The sequence below is a fragment of the Castanea sativa genome, chromosome 3 (genome assembly GCF_040712315.1).
Source record: "Castanea sativa cultivar Marrone di Chiusa Pesio chromosome 3, ASM4071231v1".
Taxonomy (NCBI): Eukaryota; Viridiplantae; Streptophyta; class Magnoliopsida; order Fagales; family Fagaceae; genus Castanea; species Castanea sativa.
In genome coordinates this window covers 38,373,520-38,391,550 of record NC_134015.1, presented here as the reverse complement: position 1 = coordinate 38,391,550, position 18,031 = coordinate 38,373,520, and the positions used below count along the sequence as shown (strand labels likewise).

General features: G+C 33.6%; 1 protein-coding gene and 1 non-coding gene across 2 annotated transcripts; both read left to right on the top strand.

The window, feature by feature from the left end:
• Window positions 1-13,575: 13,575 nt before the first annotated feature.
• Window positions 13,576-13,647, top strand: TRNAQ-UUG (transfer RNA glutamine (anticodon UUG)). Its single transcript has one exon. It is a non-coding gene; the product is annotated as a tRNA-Gln (tRNA).
• A 106-nt stretch (window positions 13,648-13,753) lies between these two features.
• Window positions 13,754-16,610, top strand: LOC142627190 (delta(3,5)-Delta(2,4)-dienoyl-CoA isomerase, peroxisomal). The gene is made up of 2 exons (XM_075800990.1): window positions 13,754-14,480; window positions 16,303-16,610. The coding sequence occupies exons 1-2, from the start codon at window positions 13,844-13,846 to the stop codon at window positions 16,491-16,493; spliced, it is 828 nt and encodes a 275-aa protein (XP_075657105.1). The 5' UTR covers window positions 13,754-13,843; the 3' UTR covers window positions 16,494-16,610.
• The last annotated feature ends 1,421 nt before the right edge of the window (window positions 16,611-18,031 follow it).

Below are 18,031 nucleotides of genomic sequence, written 5' to 3'. Positions count from 1 at the left end.
GGTGGTATTATTTGAAAGTAATAGTGGTCAATTGTAATGATGATGTCTTTTTATTCTAAAAAAAATGATGATGTTTTACTAAAATCACAATCCATTTTAGATGCAAAAATAATAATTAAATAAAAAGGTGAAATTTGTTTTGAAGTGATGTTGTTTGAAGTTTGAAATAGCATATAAGATCCAGAGAATTTACCTTCTATACATTTTAATTTTTGATTTCTAGGAATGAAAGCAAAAAAGAATCATTCTAAAATTGATGAAAACTCCACGCGCATTAGGAAAAGCGTGACAGGAGATTGAATGGGAGCAAGAATTTTTTACGTTACTGCCATAAAAATTAATATGCAAAGCTGTCGTGAGCAGAGCTCGATTCACGTGAGCTCTCCAAACACTGCAATTTCTCGTTTCTCTCATGGCTCGAACGAAACACGCCTCGCCGCGTCAGCCCTAAATGTCCACCTCTTTCCAGCTCTAACACACCTATAAATGTTCATAAATAAGCTTTTATTACATTCCTTCATTTTCATTAAATATTTCTGTGCTTGATTTTGTTTGATAGCACTGTTGCATTTAAATCAATAGGTTTCGTGTGGTAGAGTGTATCTGACATTTTGTTCATCAAAAAAGAGTGTATCTGACAGTTATCTTATAGGAGTGTTCATGCGGTTACATGAGGGAGGAATAGGACAAAATTAATGAGGTATTAACAATGATGACCATGTTCAAATGTTATTCCTTATTGGAAAGAGAGGTGCTACGTTTACAATATTTTCATAATAAATCATAGGTGGTTAGTTGTTATTGGTTCAAATTTGAACATAATACTAAGATTACCTTTTTTACCCTAACTAGGGGTAACAAAATTGGACACGACTCACGAAACCGACACGACACGACACGACACGAAATTAGCAGGTTATGGGTTGAGGCTTAATGGATTCGTGTCATATTCGGGTTAACACGACGAACCCGTTTGATAAATTGGTTGGGTTAGAGTTCAACCTATGAAACCCGTTTGACCCGTCTGACCCGTTTAATTAAATGAAATTTTACCAATATACCATTCAAACTATAGATACATAAACTTATTAGTTGTTGTAGTTTATTTTCTTTGATGTATTGTGATTGATTATTTATGATATTGAGATATTCTTTAGTTTTGAATGATTATTTGTGATATAATTACTCATTAGTTCTGAATTTTATATTTAAAATATTTATTTCCTTATTTTTCCATAAATGTTTTTCTTCATTTTGATAAAATCAGATAAACAGGTCGACACGACTGACTCGTTTAATAAATGGGTCGTGTTAGGGTTGAGGAATCTTGACCCGTTTAATAAACATGTCAGGTTAGTGTTGACCCGTATAGTCGAATACGTATGAGTTGACACGACACAAATCCGACACGCGAACACGAATTGCCACCCCTAACCCCAACAATAACAACCAATAACAATCCACCACTTATGATTTGTTGTAAAAATGTTGTAAAAATGTTGTGGACATATCATTTCTCTATTGGAAAATGCTAACGAATGTCCTTAAGGTGTTAGTTAATAATCCATTTTAAAAAGTTTTTATTGAAAAAAAAAGTAATTAATGTTTTAGCAACTTTTTTCATTTCCCATAAAAATCATGTCAAAACTTTCCTAAAATGGATTTTTAACCAATGCCTTAAGGGAATTCGTTAGCCTGACTTTTTTTCTTTTTTCTTTTTTTTTTTTCTCTTTTTACCTAGCTGAGCTTTGTTTTGGAATGCTAGGTGGAGCAATAGCTGCTTGATGTTCTCGTGAGGGAGATAAACACTTTTAGAGATAGAGATTGAACCAATCATTCTTTTTATCAGTGTTCAATGTGCATGCTAGGTGAAGGAATAGCTAGTTAACCTTGTTGTGGGAGAGATGTGCAGAGGGAAGCCTGAATTTTTTGTTTGGGGCCAAATTTAGGTATTAGCATTTGGATTTTACTAATGTGTGCCCTAAAGGCACACAAAAATTATTCATTTTTAGAAAGAAAAAAAATTTTCTGAAATTGAAAAAGTATTGACAGCTTTTTCAATTCTCGAAAAAATTTTACCATAAATGGATGGCACACAACTTCTATTTTTGTAGCTAAATATTTAAAGTTTCTAATATTTATACATAGCATAAAAGAATTTTTTAAAATTTGGGGGTCATGCCTTGCTATAGCTCCACGCTGGGAGATGTGTAAACCCAACAATAAAAACACACTTAACCTAAAAGGTTTAAGCCCAATAAGTATAAGCTCAATTAAAATATATACAGACACACTTAACCCAAAGGCCTAAGCCTAATACGTATGAGTTTAATTATATTATATGAACTACTATATTTAATTTCTCATAATTATTCAATATGAGACTGTACTCACACATATATACCCAACAATCTTTATTCAATGTGAGACTTTTTTTCTCTCTTAATTTTAAACTCTATATTCCTCTCCCTATAGGAAGGACCATTGAGCCAAAGCCATCAAATTCCTTTTGGCATTGTCTATTTATAAGACTATTTGTCTATACCTGCTTGAAGAGTAAATATATTACTTCTTTAATAAGAAATAGTATTTCCTTCCACACCAAGGAAACCTCACACATTATACCCAACAATCTTTGTTCAATGTGAGACTTTTTTTTCCTCTCTTAGTTTTAAGCTCTATATTCCCTCTCCCTATAGGAAGGACCATGGGGCGAAAGCCATCAAATTCCTTTTGGCATTGTCTATTTATAAGACTATTCGTCTATTCCCTCTTGAAAAGTGAATATATTACTTCTTTAATAAGGAATGGTCTTTCCCTCCACACCAAGGAAATCTCAACTTTTTTTTTTTTTTTTGAAAAACAAACACACACACACACACACAAGGGAATGAAAAATGAGTTTTAATACAAAGGCACAATACAACTCCACTCAAAAGTCATTGTAACTTTTAAGAGAGTGTAGAACAAATTATACTACACACAACACACTCTCTTAAGCAATGTGGGACAATTAACCATTCTTTAAGTCACTCCTTAACTTAAATTCCATCAACTGTCTTCTTTCCTCTTGAAATAGCTTCATCATCTGTCTTCTTTCTTCTTTCCAAGTCACAATATGAATTCTTGCCTCTTGGTAGAGTCATCACCTTCTTTTAAAGAGTTGTTTGGGTACCTGACGCAAATTACTAGTATAAGCAATTTAAAATTTCCTTTTTTTTTTTTTATAATCGCAATATATAATTTTCTTAAAGGGCTAGTTTAGGTGAATATGATGCATTTCTTTATTTTTATGATGTATTGCTTACCAAGTAATTAATTTGCACTTTCACGTCTTATTTGACACCAATAATGCTATGACATGGACATGCATAATTTGTTGAGCCACTAATGACATCAGTGAATCATATAGGCAAAGCTGAACAGATATGTGCTTACCTTTTATGTGGTCAGGGAATTTGAAATTATTCAAAAAATAATAGTTGACAACAATGGCTCTTCTTGCCTTTTAATGAGGGTTGATCTTATATTTTGTTTGCACATATATTTGGTTAAAGGGTGATATATATCAGAAGATTCAGAACCCAACATTGAAATTAAACCATTACTTTCTCATAATTATTGTTAAGAATCTCCCTGATCACCACACACTCTTGGTGCAATGGTCACTTTACAAATATAAGTACTTGTAGCATGTGAGGGGCAAGAACTGGAATTCAAGTCTCCAGGAGGAAGTTTCACACACATATACACTTAGATTATACTAGAATAGAATTTCTATCTTATAAAAAAAAATTTTAATTAAATCTCCCTTAAATTTTTCATTAATAAAGGTATGAAAAATAATTCTCACGATTTTAATACAAGTCTATTTGGATACCGCTTATTTTGCTGAAACTGAAAACTTATTGTTGAAAATACTGTAGATAAAGGTAAAAGTTAGCTAAAATAGTAAAGTATGACCCATAAATAGTACCAAAAAGTGCAGTGGGACCCATAAATAATAGCAAAAATAAGCTGAATAGTGAAATAATTTTCATTTTTCATTGATATCCAAACGTACGCTACTTGTCATACGTATTGTACTTGGTTGTAATTAAATCAATTTTCTAATTAGCATGAAATATATGCCTGATTGACGTAATAAAAATAAATTAAAATATATATAATTGTTTTTTCATTATTTTTTTGCTTGATTTCGTCATATATTTGAAAGATCAAAGATAAGAATAATTATCAATCAATCCAATATCTCAACAACAAAAAATAAATCTTTATCAGCTACCTCCTGGTCCTCATTCACCATGGGTGAGTATCAACCTTTGCCATTGATTGGGTTCAAAATATTTAAAATCCTATCTGATCTCAGCAAGCCCAATGATCTTTGAATATGGTACAAAAAAATATTGGGGCACCTTGTTCTAAATATCCATCCCACTTTGTTTGTCTTCTATTCCATTTTAGAATGTCCCAAAATATTATCTTATTTTTAAAAATAAAAGTTATTAGTTTACTAATATTCTTATTATACCCCTACTTTATTTTCAAAACTATTTGAAAAGAAAACTAACTAATATTTATAAATATAAAAAAAAATCAATCTAATTGAGGCAACTTTTTTAGTTGCCTCATTAAGGATAACTCTTTTTTTTAAAAGCCAATAAATTTATTTAAGGGTGTGAGGGTCACTTTTTGGATGATGTCCAGGCCCAAGCTTAAGCAAGGACCTCCGGGCCCTCTTATTGTAGTTTGAAGGGACTGGGCTTGGTCACCGCAGCTAAATAGGCTATTTATAAACCAAGTGATGCATATGGTAAGAATCCTGCAATATGCATACACTAGTAAGCGAGAATATATGTATTGAACAACAAGAAAACGGCAAAGGAAGACAAACGTAACAAAGAAACACAAAAATAATTGTTCGGGATCCTCAAATCAATAAAAAATACTTCATTAGTTTCCTTAATTATGGATTACAATGTGCTCACTAAATCGTGCTACAATGTCCAAATAAGCTCAAAAATTACAGACTTAGATGGTTATCTAAACCTGTAAGACTTGCAAAGTTTGAATCTAAGTATTGTACTATAGTGGCTGTTTCTGGGATACCGGAAAATATTTTCTTATTTTCTTAGAGTTTTGACAGAGTTTTATGATTCTATTCTGATTTCACTGTTGCTCAATCATGCCCTTCACTGTTGCTGCTTCCTCCTTTTATAGCGTCACCTCAGGGCTCCGGGGTACCACTGGTTCCCTCTCTTTGCTTCGATAACAAAGCCTGTAGCATGCTAGCAGCTTTAGTGGCCAACCCATTCCTTGTTTCTCATAGTTCTCTTCTTTTGGTGCTTTTTCTCCAAAAGCCTCTTGCTGACCTTCCATTCTAAGGTGTCTTCAAGGGAGTTGACCTACAACTTCGCTTCCTCCAAGCTTTCTCTATCTTCCCTTTTCCAGACTTAGTCTTTTGGCCGCCCCTCCTTTTTTGTCATTTTTTTCCCAGTAAGCAAAGTTCTTCTCTGCCAAGTCGAAGGTTTTTCCTGCTACTTCCCTTTATGGTTCTTCTTTCTGGGTTCCCCAAGGTACCGGCCCTTTGCTGATGAGTTGTTACTCTCCAAACCCTCTGGTTCGGTGCTGCATCACTGAGTGCTTAAGAAGGACATATCTGTCCTTCATTCCTTGTGTCTTTTGGTTCCCCATTTGAGCTGTCCTAATCCTTCTTTGGCTGTACTGCACACCCCAGGGATCCCAGGCCCTTGGCAATCTCCAGGATCCCAGCCCAACTCTTTCTACTGGACTCTCCTAGGTTCTTTGATCTCAGCAGGCTGAGCCCTTTTCTTTCTTCCCTTTATTTCATGGATTCTAAGACCTGCCCCTTCATGGATCTTGGGCCTCAAATCTATTGGGCCTACCATCCTTCTTTTTTTTGTGAGTCCAACCCCTTTTTTCTCAATTTTATTTTCCATGGGTTGGCCCAATGTGCTGTTTCTTTGGACCTTGTGTCATGGTTTTTTTTTTTTTTAGACCTCAACAAATGGTAGTTTTGTAAACTTATACATTTTTATAAGGCAGACAAGACAATAAATAATGTTTCCTTAAAAAATTTGACTTTTCAAACAAGACAAACAAAGTAGGATAGAGAGAGTATTTTGTAGATCTATTATCAATTTTCAAAATGTAGATGAGCTGTATGGGTCAGAAATGTATCAATTTTTATAGAACCACTATTAAGTATTAATTATCACTAGTTTGTAACTCCATGTATATGCATGAATACACTTAAAAATATATAATAAAATGCATAATATAATTTTTATATATATAATTTAAATTATATTGATAGTCATTTTTATATTTTGTTAACTCTTTAAAAAAATTTGTAAGTTTATTATTAGGTATAAAATGTAAATTGTCCATGTTTTTCTTTAATTATTTTGAAGCACTTTTTTTTTTACAATTCATTTATTCTAGACTCTTTGATTTTTGCACTTAATAGCTCACTTAGATGAATATTTTATGATGTGATTACATATTTGATTCTAAAATTAAGAAATAAAACTCTTTAAGAATAAATAATTTAGGACACATGACGCAAAATTAGAAATATAATTTGGAATTCTAATTTGAGTTTCTCTCAGCTTCACCTATTATTATATATATAGATATATAGATGTGACCCAAATGTCTAAATGAATGAACATATTTTTACGACTTAAAAAATATTTGTTTGTGGTTTTTTTACGAAATAATTACACATAATTTTGAGGGTAAAATAATGATTTTTTTTTTCTTTCACACAATGGTAGGTTTCACTAATTATTCTTGTAAGAGGAGAAAGTATGCCATTATTGTATGATTGGAGTATTATATAATTTTGTATGCAGTTTAATCCTTAATTTGTATACATATAGTTAACATGAATTATATATATTGGGTTATTCTTCAGCACCCCAACATGGAGGGAAATTATTATGTACTTCCAAAGTACCATAAATGCGTACTCCCTCCTCTCACATGAATAGTAGGTCCCACTAATTAAATTTATGTTAGAGGAGGGAGTATGCATTTACGGTACTCCAGGAGTACCTAATAATTTTCCAACATGAAATTGTTTTGTTTATGTTTTTTTCGTTTTTGATGAACATGGAACTACTGCTTTCTCAACATCATCTTTGATAAATACCATGCTTGATTTTTATCAATAAAGGTTTCACATACGTAGAAGCCTTCACAAATTAATGAAGAAATACTCATTAAAAAAAAATAATGAAGAATATTTCTCATCATTTTATCACTTGTTGCTAAATTGGTGTTTGATTTCGTCATGATGTCATTGAGACATCAAGATAAGAATTATCAATCAAACAAGATGGTGAATCCTTACCTGTTGGCTCCTGGGCCAATTCCACGAAGGCAACATGGGAGGGTATCAAGTATCAACCTTTGGCATTGATTATTGGGAGATTCTAGCCTTTTGCCCCTGTTGAGCAAAAAATTAGGCAATATGTCCCTGTTTCAAAACTATTTAGGAGTGTGTCCCTGTTTCGATGCTCGATTACCTTAAAATCGAGTTACTTAAGGAACTCGACTATTACGAAGCCGAGTTCTAGGCAGGTTGATGCCACGCTGGATCGCCACCATGGCTTTTGGGCAATTAAATATTTCAGGTGTAATGTTTAGAAATAGGCAATAGGGAAACCGAGTTATATGAAAAATAAAATGGAATTTTCAATGTAACGTCTCCAAAACAGTTTGTCTCCCTCCTCCCTCAGTCCGATCAGTAGCCACCCTCAGTCCGTTCAGTCTCCCTCAGTTTGTTCAGTAGACCCATTCCAAGTTCAACGCATCTTCAAGTTTTCTACCCGTAGGCCAAAGCTCAACCCAAACCCACACCCAAAACTCTCACCACAACCCTCACCATAACCGAAGCTCAACCTAATCCATCTTCAGAGTTAAAGGATTAGTAACGTATTAAGGTGATTTCTAAATGCTGAGTTCAATTTTTTTTTCCCTGTGCATGTACTCTAATTTGAGTGTGGCTTCTTAAGTTTTTCTTAGTTAGATTTTTCTCTATTCATTATTATTGTTGTTGTTTTAGTTTTGTTGGGTTTGGTTTTGAACTGGGTTTTGATGCATAACTAGGGCACAAATTCACGTAAAATACAGTTGATGGTCATAATCGGTGAGGTCATGAATTACATAATTCAGAGTAGCTAGAAGAACTATAACCCATTAGATTCTGAGAAGACTGAGAAAAATCTTTCCAGCTTTTCTCTACTTGATTAGACAAAATTAATAATCATGCTTGTCATTCACCTGAATGATATATGTACTTTACCCCAACTTTAATGCTTCACATTCACTTAATCTCATTGTACCTAATCAACAATACTAGAGAAATGGAGTAAAGATCTTGGGAATTATCCATCATATATGCTAGCATGACGGTAAAGGAATTTAGTGATGAGCCTTAGAATTTAGTGAAGGAAAACTTGTCTCTCGGAATCCTGAGAGCAAAGAGTTTAAGGATCTTAGGATGATTGGAAATCACAATACTTTTGTTGATTCTTATGTTAAGAGTCTAGTTTTGCATGAGAAAGCCACCAACGGTGCAGTTTCGTACTAAGATGCATTTCATGTTTTTTTTTTTTTAATGGTTTTTCATTTTTTTTTCTTTATATACACTTGGTATTGATAATATCATACACTATTTAGATATGAATATGACATTGTTGTATAAATTCTAATTATTGTTGATTCATTACCTTAATCAAGTGACTTTATCTTCACAATAAATAGCTTATCAAGGTTCTGGTCACTGTTGGTTATATTGAGGTGGTAGTTGAGTCCATAGCATATATACTTAAAATTGTTTGTCCTCAATTCAAATTTTGTTTAATGTAATATTTTATTACTTAAAAAATAAAGCGGTCAGCGTTGCTTATCAACTTTGAGCAAGCTTATTTATCAAGCCAAGTTCTTGTTTCCTGCCACTTATAATCTACAAAGTATAGATAGATGTGCTCAATTGTTTCTTTGCTAACAATTTTATGGAAACCTCTTTTAGCTCCTTGTTTTCACACATATAATGTTCTTCGTGTTCTTGTATTAGTTATTCAAAAAGTTTCTCATTCTGTCAAATGTAATCTGTTTAAGCTAAAGATCTTGCTTGTACATTTTAATTCTTCTATTGCCTTAATTCTTCTATTGCCTATCTTCTTACTGAAAAACAATGAGAAAGCAACTCTCTAGCTGGTATTGCTTTCTTTGGGTGATTAAGAAATAAGAACTGAAAATGACATGTTCATACCTTCCAAATCTATTTTGTTATCTTTCCTTCCTTAGCATGATTTGCATCATTGTTTTGTTGACTCACTACAAAAAACGCGGGCTGTAGCCGCGTTTAAAAAAAAACGCGGCTATACTTGACCTATAGACGCGTTTCTTAAAAACGAGGCTATAGACCAAACCTATAGCGGCGTTTCTAGGAAACGCGGCAATAGACCTAACCTCTAGCCGCGTTTTTTATAAAACGCAGCTTTAGACATAACCTATAGTCCCGTTTTAAAAAACGCAGCTCTAAGTAAGGTCTATAGCCGTGTTTGTATGTGTGTAGCTGCGTTTTTTTAAGGGCCTATAGCCGCGTTTCTGAAAACACGGCCATAGGTCCAGCCAAATTTTACTTTTAAGCTTGATAGCATGTACAACCTAATAAATTTTTTTTATAAAGTGGGGGCTATAGCCGCGTTTTTAGAAACGCGACTATAGGTAACAGGGCAAATCCACATTCAGCATGAGCTTTGAGCGAACTAAAATATATTTTTTTTAAGGGAGGACCTATAGCCTCGTTTTTTAAAACGCGGCTATAGGTAACACAAAAAACAAAAAAGGAACATGCTGAAATATGTAGAAGAATAAAATATTATATTTCTAACAAAGTAGGACCTATAGCCGCATTTTTAAAAACGCAGCTATAGGTCTACTTTTTAAAAAATAAAAATAATGACCTGACCCCCCACCTACCCCATTTACTCCCTACCACTCAATTCAAAATATCTCATCTTTTCTCTCTATGCCCGTGTTCTTCGTTTCTTTTCTTTTCTTTTCTTTTTCTCTCAACACATCCATTCTTTTCTTTTTCTCTCAACACAATGGATTCTTTTCATTTTTCCGGCAAAGATGACCGGAAATCTTCATTGGAGAAGCTAAGGTTCACTCATCTCTACTATTTAAGGTAAAAAATTTCTAATCTTCTTATGGGTATTATACTTTTGCTAGAGCTTATTTTTATCTAAACTTTATGAGCATTGGGAGTAATATTTATGTGTTTATATGTATGGGTTTTACATTGGTGGAATTATTTGATTTTGAATTTTTTGGATATGTGCTTGAATTTGTGCTATAGTGCTTATGTTTAAATGGGTTTGTGTTCTTGAGCTTGTTCTTTTCTATTTTTGGGCTTATGCTTTTGTGTTCCTTGAATGGATTTAGTGTTAGCTTTGGGTTGATTTTGTTGAATGAGAGGAGATTCATGGGTTTGTGTTATTATATTTTGGAGCATATTATGTTTGTATTTTGAGGATATTGTGTTTGATTTTGAATTTTTTGGGTGTGTTTGTATTGTGGGTATGTTGTGTTTGATTTTGAATTTTTTGGGTTTGTGTTTGGTTTTGGATTTTCTGGGTTTGTGATTAATTTTGAATTTTTTTTGTTTGAAGTTTGAATTTTTTGAGGAAAAAAAAAAACCCAGAATTTTTTTTTTGTTTTTAATAAAACCTATAGCCGCGGTTACAAACGCAGCTTAAAGTGGGTCTGTAGCCGCGTTTTTAAAAAATGCGGCTATAGACCCAATGCCTATAGCCGTGGTTAAAAATGCGGCTTTAGGCTGGACCTTTAGCCGCAGTTATAAAAACGCGGCTATAGACCCGTAAGGGCTGTTGCTGCGCCGCTTAGGCCTCGGTTGTAAACGCGGCTCTAGAAAACGCGGCTATAGCCTATAGCCACGTTTTTGAAACGCGGCCATAGACCCTTTTTTTTGTAGTGACTGAAAATGACCTGTTCATACCTCCCAATGAAGTAGTTATGCTTAGATGTATTGTTTTGTTGACTCCATTTCATACCATTGTTTTTCTTTGCTCTCTCTTAATCTTTTGTTGATGAGTTAGTATTTTCTATTACACAATTGTTTGACTGTGTAATTTTTTTTTTTACCCTTTGTGTTCATCATCATGAACATAAAGTGTTTTACTTCAATAATGAAATTCTACTTACTTATCAGGAAAAGAAAAATTACACAATTGTATGAAGTAGAAGCCAAAGGCTACACTAGTGAAAACAATAAAGAGAAAAATTATGTAAATAGAAGACATCAACTTAAAACTACTATGGTTTACCCAACAACTAGAATCTCCTTGATTATTGGGTTCCAAACATTCAGGTCCTATCACTAATGACCCATCCCAAAGACTCTAAGAGCATGCCGAGTGATCCTTTTAATTTAGTTCACTCTTTTGTTTTTGAAGAGACAACTGTTCCCATTTTAGTCAACTGTTCCCAACTTTTGAGGCTTGGTAGAAAGATAAGGTAAGATAAGGAAGCCATGATGTGAATTTTTTGCAATATAGGAAGCTTCAGCTTTCATAGTTGTATTCAATTAATCACTATTCAGTAGTACTAGGTCCCAAAACTAATGGGTGATCAAGTTCTCAAGGTGGTTATGCAGCCAACAATACTAGGAATCAATGATCATGCCACATTATTCACGAAATACATAATCATTCCTTTCATCCTCACATCATGCATCATTGGAAAAATCAAACATGTTCATCATAACATTTATCACCTAACCCTAGCATGCATATTCATTGTACTCTCAATTTATAAATAAGCATTTCATAATCATCATGCTAGAGTTTCACTCAAGAACAAACTTAAATGTTAGTCCATTTCATCAAATTTCGACATATTGTGTAATTTCAAAATTAAACTAAAACAAGAACTAAACTAGGGTTTAAATACACACATGCATGCATCTCCTCTTACAAAAAGATTGATGGGGGATTACTTGACAACATAGAGTAGGCTATTGCTCTTGCTTCCTTGCAGTCACCATGTGGCGACGTCGTGAGCTTTTTACCATTGGATAATTTTTTTTAATTATCATTTATTTGAACTTTGATTCCACATTGTTGTGTATATGATTTTGATGAAGTTTTAAGGTTTTTTATTTTTCCATGTTGTTATGTTATATCTTTTTTTTTAATTATATTATTATAGGCAAGTGATCTCTAGTTTCTAGTTCACTTGTAATTAAAATAAAGGAGTGCTTTGTAATTGTCAAATTCATGTTTCGCTTAATCATTTATAAATGAAGAATTTGATATTGGCTTTGCTGCCTTTTAAACTATAATATTCTTAAATTTGTTTGATTAGTATACTAATTTGTATTTAGATATTACTAAAATTATATATATTTGTTATTTATTCCTGTATTTTTATATTGATTGATTATTATTTTTTGAACATGTTCTGTAATTGTTGTTGAGTAGTATAACTTAAATAATTGTTTCGAAGCAGTAGGGTTAGTGTAAACATAGTGATGTATGCCATGCAAATTACATCATATAATGAAAATATTTGTTTTTTATGGATGAATCATAATTTACGTGATTATTCAACATACAAATTAAAATTACTATCAATGTATTTTTTTTTTCTTTAAATATGAAAATAGATAGGATTTTACGATTCACGATCTCATCTATCTCTCACGATCCTATGTAGGATCCCAATTTTGACAACCATTACCATGAGTCTCGAACCTTTCGTGTAAAGTATCACTACCCTATTATTAAAACATTTTTATGATAACATTATTTGTTGATGAAGGTATTTTGGAACATAAAAAGAGTCTACTCTACCCCAAAGTGGGAATCATCTACTTCCTTTCCTTTTTTTTTTTTTTTTAATAATTCAATAGTTGGTGAAAGCTAGGAGATTTGAATATGGAATGTCTCAATTGAAAATACTAAAAGGTGTCTATTGAGTTACAAGACTTTTGGTGAGAATCAGCTTATTCATAGAAGGATATATAATAAAGTGATGTATCATAAATGAGATATATAAGGAGAATTGAAAATAATTCAACTTAAAATCTTTTGTACACAACTTTCTTAACTTAATTTAATAACTAATGCTACGAAAATAATGACAATTGCCAAGAACTTTGTCATTTAATTGGCATCTCTCTAATCTCATACTTCTAAGAAAGACGTTTAGAGTTACTCTTATTCCAAAAAACATAAAACAATAACAATACAACTAAAAGAATGGAAAGAACCATTGCGTACCTTTGATGTAATGGTCACTCCACAAGTATAAATGCTTGTGAGGTATAGAGGGTAAGGGTCAGGGTTCAAGTCTCTAGAATGAATTTTCACATATATATACATTTAGATTAGGCTAAAGTAGAAATTCTATCTTGTATTAAAATAAAATATAAAAAAATAAAAAGGGTAGAACAATGTTGAATAAGCATAAAACGAGATAAATAAATAACGTAAACTTTATTATCAACAGAGAGGTTCTATGGTGTAGTGGTTAGCACTCTGGACTTTGAATCCAGCGACCTGGGTTCGACTCCCGGTAGGACCTCAATTTTATTATTTACTTTTTAATAATAATTTAAATTTTCCCAAGGTTTTTTTTTTTTCTGATAAAATTTTTTAACCGATTGTAAACCAGTAACTTTTTTCGAGAACTGTTTTTCGTTTATCTACTCTGATTTTCCATCACTTTCCTTCATTTTCCTCTCCAACCTTCCAAACAGAGAATAAGCCAATAAACATCCATGGAGAAATTCAAAACCCTAGAAATCTTGCAGAAAACCCCAAACTCCCGCGTCTTCCACCTCTACCTGAACCGTCCATCTCATCGCAACGCACTTTCACGTGACTTCTTCTCCGAATTCCCCAAAGCCCTCGCCTCCCTCGACCAAAACCCTAACGTCAACGTCGTAGTCCTCTCCGGCGTCGGAAACCACTTCTGCGCCGGGATCGACCTCGGAACCCTCGGCTCGATATCCGAAAATTCCGACTCCAATGACCGCGGACGCGCCGGAGAGAAGCTCCGGAGACATATCAAGTACCTCCAGGACGCGGTCACTGCGATCGAGCTGTGCCGGAAGCCGGTGATTGCTAGTATCCAAGGGGCGTGCATTGGCGGTGGAATTGATATCGTGACCGCCTGTGACATAAGGTATTGTACGGACGACGCGTTCTTCTCGGTGAAGGAGGTTGATTTGGCGATCACCGCCGATCTCGGAACGCTTCAGAGGCTGCCGGCGATAGTCGGGTACGGTAACGCTATGGAGCTGGCTCTGACTGGTCGGAGGTTGTCGGGTTCGGAGGCGAAGCAGTTGGGTTTGGTTTCTAGAAGTTTCGGATCCAAGGAGGAAATGGATGAAGCGGTGAGACTTATCGCGGAGGGTAAGTTCGTCTTTTCCCAGTTACTTTTTTACTGTCTGGTAAATTTGTAGTATGTGGTTTTAGAATGTTGTTATTGATGATGGTTTTGGTAATTAAAGATGTTGGAAATTCACGTGATGTATAGGACCCAGAATCAACAATAAACGTGTTTCACTTAACGGAAATCAACGGTTCTTTCAACCTTTTTTTTTTTTTAAAAAGTGATAAATTATCAGGAGTCTCACTTAAAGGAAATCAACGTGTTTTTCACTTCACTTTGTAACATATGGGAGCAATAATTATCACATGTATCTTGTGTTCTCCCTCATAATTGAGTAGGATCCACAAATTATGAGCCACAGAAAGAGATGATGCATATGCCAGATACACCATATGTTTTCTTGCATGGGTCGAATCTTTGCGTACACCAATAGCGGATTGGTGTTTTCGATGCCATAGATTGAAAATCTTTATAAAAATATTAAAATTAAAAATTAAAAAAAACTTAATTAAAAAATGTATATAAAAATGGTACCACTTAATTAAAGTGGTCATACATTTATTACTCTTCTAATTTGCTTGCAACACTTTGTGTGGCTACCTTTCAAAGGTTAACTATTTTGATAAGAAGAAACAAAGAAGTGAAATGAGGTTCTAGATAGTGCATGTGGATGCAACCAATTGCATCTACATGCCCTATCAGAACTATCAATAGAACTAATGTTGAGAAGAATGATTTATGCTAGTCAAATCTAAATGTTGACAATATAGGAAACAAGGTTTTGGATTCTCACATCGTTGATCTCAGTTTGCAGTACTTTAAATCCTATTAGCACTTCTTTTTATTTGTGAGTTACTAATACATCCTGTGAGTCTTGATCTAGAGCTCCTATTAGGACAATTTTTTTGTTTGGAAACAGGTAGAAAAATGAAAAAGGGCAGCATTACTTGATAAATTTTACTTTGAATTTGATTAGGAGAAAAGGAAAGATCGTTTATAGAAATGAGGGGTAGAATATGTGTTTGGGTGCCTCTTGCTCAAGATACTTCCCTCACTCCAATTGTCAGAGTTATCACCCTTGGTAATAATCTTAAGCAAAAGGCATTAATTAACGTTTTGGCTACTGAAATTTTGCTTAGTGTAAGGAATGAGAAACTTATTACTGTCATTTTGAAGCACCATATGTATTCACAATGGAGATCCCTCATGTCCATGGTTATATACATTAGGATAGGAACGGTATCTTTAGGACTAATATCAAACTTAGTTATTTTATCCACACACACACGCACACAAAAAAATCAAACAAACTTAGTTATAGACTTCTATGAATGTGATCTACCATGTATAAGGATGGTTAATTAGTGTTCCCCACCCCCCTTTCAAAAGATAACTAATCATCAAATTGCTTCTTTCAAGTTAGTAGAAGATGTTTAGAATTAGAATATCATGTGCAGGATGGCAATGAGTTGGCTGTTGGGGGAATATTTGTGTCCTCAAGTTTCATGCTAGTTCTTTTGGGTTAACTTTGTTTGTCCTCAATTGAGTTAGTCTTATTCAATACTCAAAATCTTAGTAGCACATTTATTTTCGCAAATAGGAAGAACAAGATGAAATTGAGGCAGCAGAACTCCAATGAATTTAACATTGTTTAGGAGAAAAGGAAAGATGAAATAGAAACAGATGTGTATGGTAATGCAGAATAGAGTAAGCATTTCGTTCCCAGTGCTCAAAATACTTTTCTGTCACTCTCCCAAAATGCCAGAAGTATTATCTTAAAAATAATCTTTAAGCAAATGGAATTTGTTTAATTTTAATAAGTACTAATAATGTTTATGGCAGATATTGCTTCCAAGTCTCCCCTAGCTGTCACGGGAACAAAAGCAGTGTTACTAAGAAGTAGGGATATGAGTGTGGAACAAGGGCTGGATTATGTTGCCACTTGGAACTCGGCTATGCTGTTGTCTGATGATTTAACGGAGGCAATCTCAGCATACACCCAGAAAAGAAAGCCTGTTTTTGCAAAGCTCTGATGGTGCATGCAAGGCCTGCATTTCACTGTATTATCTATTTATGTTTTCAGCTAAAGAATTAATAATAAAGCTACGTAACGGTCCAAATTAATGAGTCTATACTCTATACATTTAAAATTGGAAGCTGGCCTTGTAATAAGTAATATATATTCTCTGTAAATATTACATACATCTATTGCCATGCTTCATGTCAGAATTTTTTCAGGACTAAAACTAAGATGTCTGAATAAATGTTCAAACCCAAAAGGGCGCAGAGTACCTAAAACAATTCATCATTATTAAATAAGTTTTATGACTAAAATTACACATAAATAGTCAATTTGGATGTAAACACTGGCCCATTAGATATTATAGCAAATGTGTAAAGTATGGCTATTTTTCAGAAATTTTTTTAAAGCACTCTGTTAGTTCAATCTATAACTAAATTTGACGAACTGAGTGATTATGATGGATACGTTAAAAAAGAAAAATAATTGAAGTCGCCAGTTTTTAACTTGGGGCTAGTTTAAAAAATATTCATTTAGCATTTTGTACCATGAAATGAATAAATAGGTCTTGATATCTTCTTGCTTGCCAAGGGGATGGTTTACGAATATTCCTGAATCCTGATTAGTAAAAAAGAGAACTCAATTTTTATTATATTATTATTATACTACCACCTCATGGATTATTCCTTGGTTCCTGCTTCGTGATCATCTTCTAGAAACCTGGCCTCGAGACTCTTAAAGGTAGGCCGAAGGCCTTAAAGGTCGGCCTAACATATTTCGGCCTTTGGTCTCTTGCTACTCTTTTTTACTTTTGGGTTTGGGTTCCAAAGTTTTTGGTTAGAAATTGGTTTGCAATCAAATTTTCCTCAAGAAAAAGAATAGCAAAGTAGAGAGTGGCTTTGCCAAAAAAAAAAAACGATATATGTTTACATTTTTCTCGGACACATTCCGGGTATCCCGTTTCAGCCTTCAGATATTCATCTGCTTATTCTCTCGCCGTAACGCGTCACACACAACGTGGAAATGCCCCAATCACATTTTCACCAAAAAAACAATCATAATAGAAATCTAGCAACTTCCTCATCCCCTATAAAAAAAACATACTACAAAACTTGTGCGTACTGAAATGTTTTTCTTTTTTTTTTTTTAAATATTACTTTTCATTTATCTAAATTTGGGATTTATGTATTTGTTATTGCGAATTATATGTTTTTTAATAACTGAAGCACTTAGAGTGTGATATGATGTACCAAAAAAAATTAACATACACACAAACACATATCATATCATATTAATGATGCTAAAAATCATCAGTAAGCTGCACAGTTCTCACGTGCTCTAAACAAACCTACAAAACAAAGAAGAACAAGAAAAAGAAGAAGACCTTACAGAGAGTACCAGTGTGGTACCGACCAAATACCCTCTGAAGGTTAAGTTAGAGAATGTTCATAACTCTAGAGTGTCAAAACTGGGATAAATTATGCATACCTTGATTTTTGAGGGTTTTAGGTTTTTATAGTAGTGTAGAACCGACATTTGTTTCTTGAAGAA

Bases quoted from the DNA above. Each gene is read 5' to 3' on its own strand.
- LOC142627190 (XM_075800990.1), top strand. From the start codon at position 13,844: ATGGAGAAATTCAAAACCCTAGAAATCTTGCAGAAAACCCCAAACTCC. The intron at 14,481-16,302 runs GTAAGTTCGTCT...TGTTTATGGCAG, and splicing joins GGTGAGACTTATCGCGGAGG to ATATTGCTTCCAAGTCTCCC.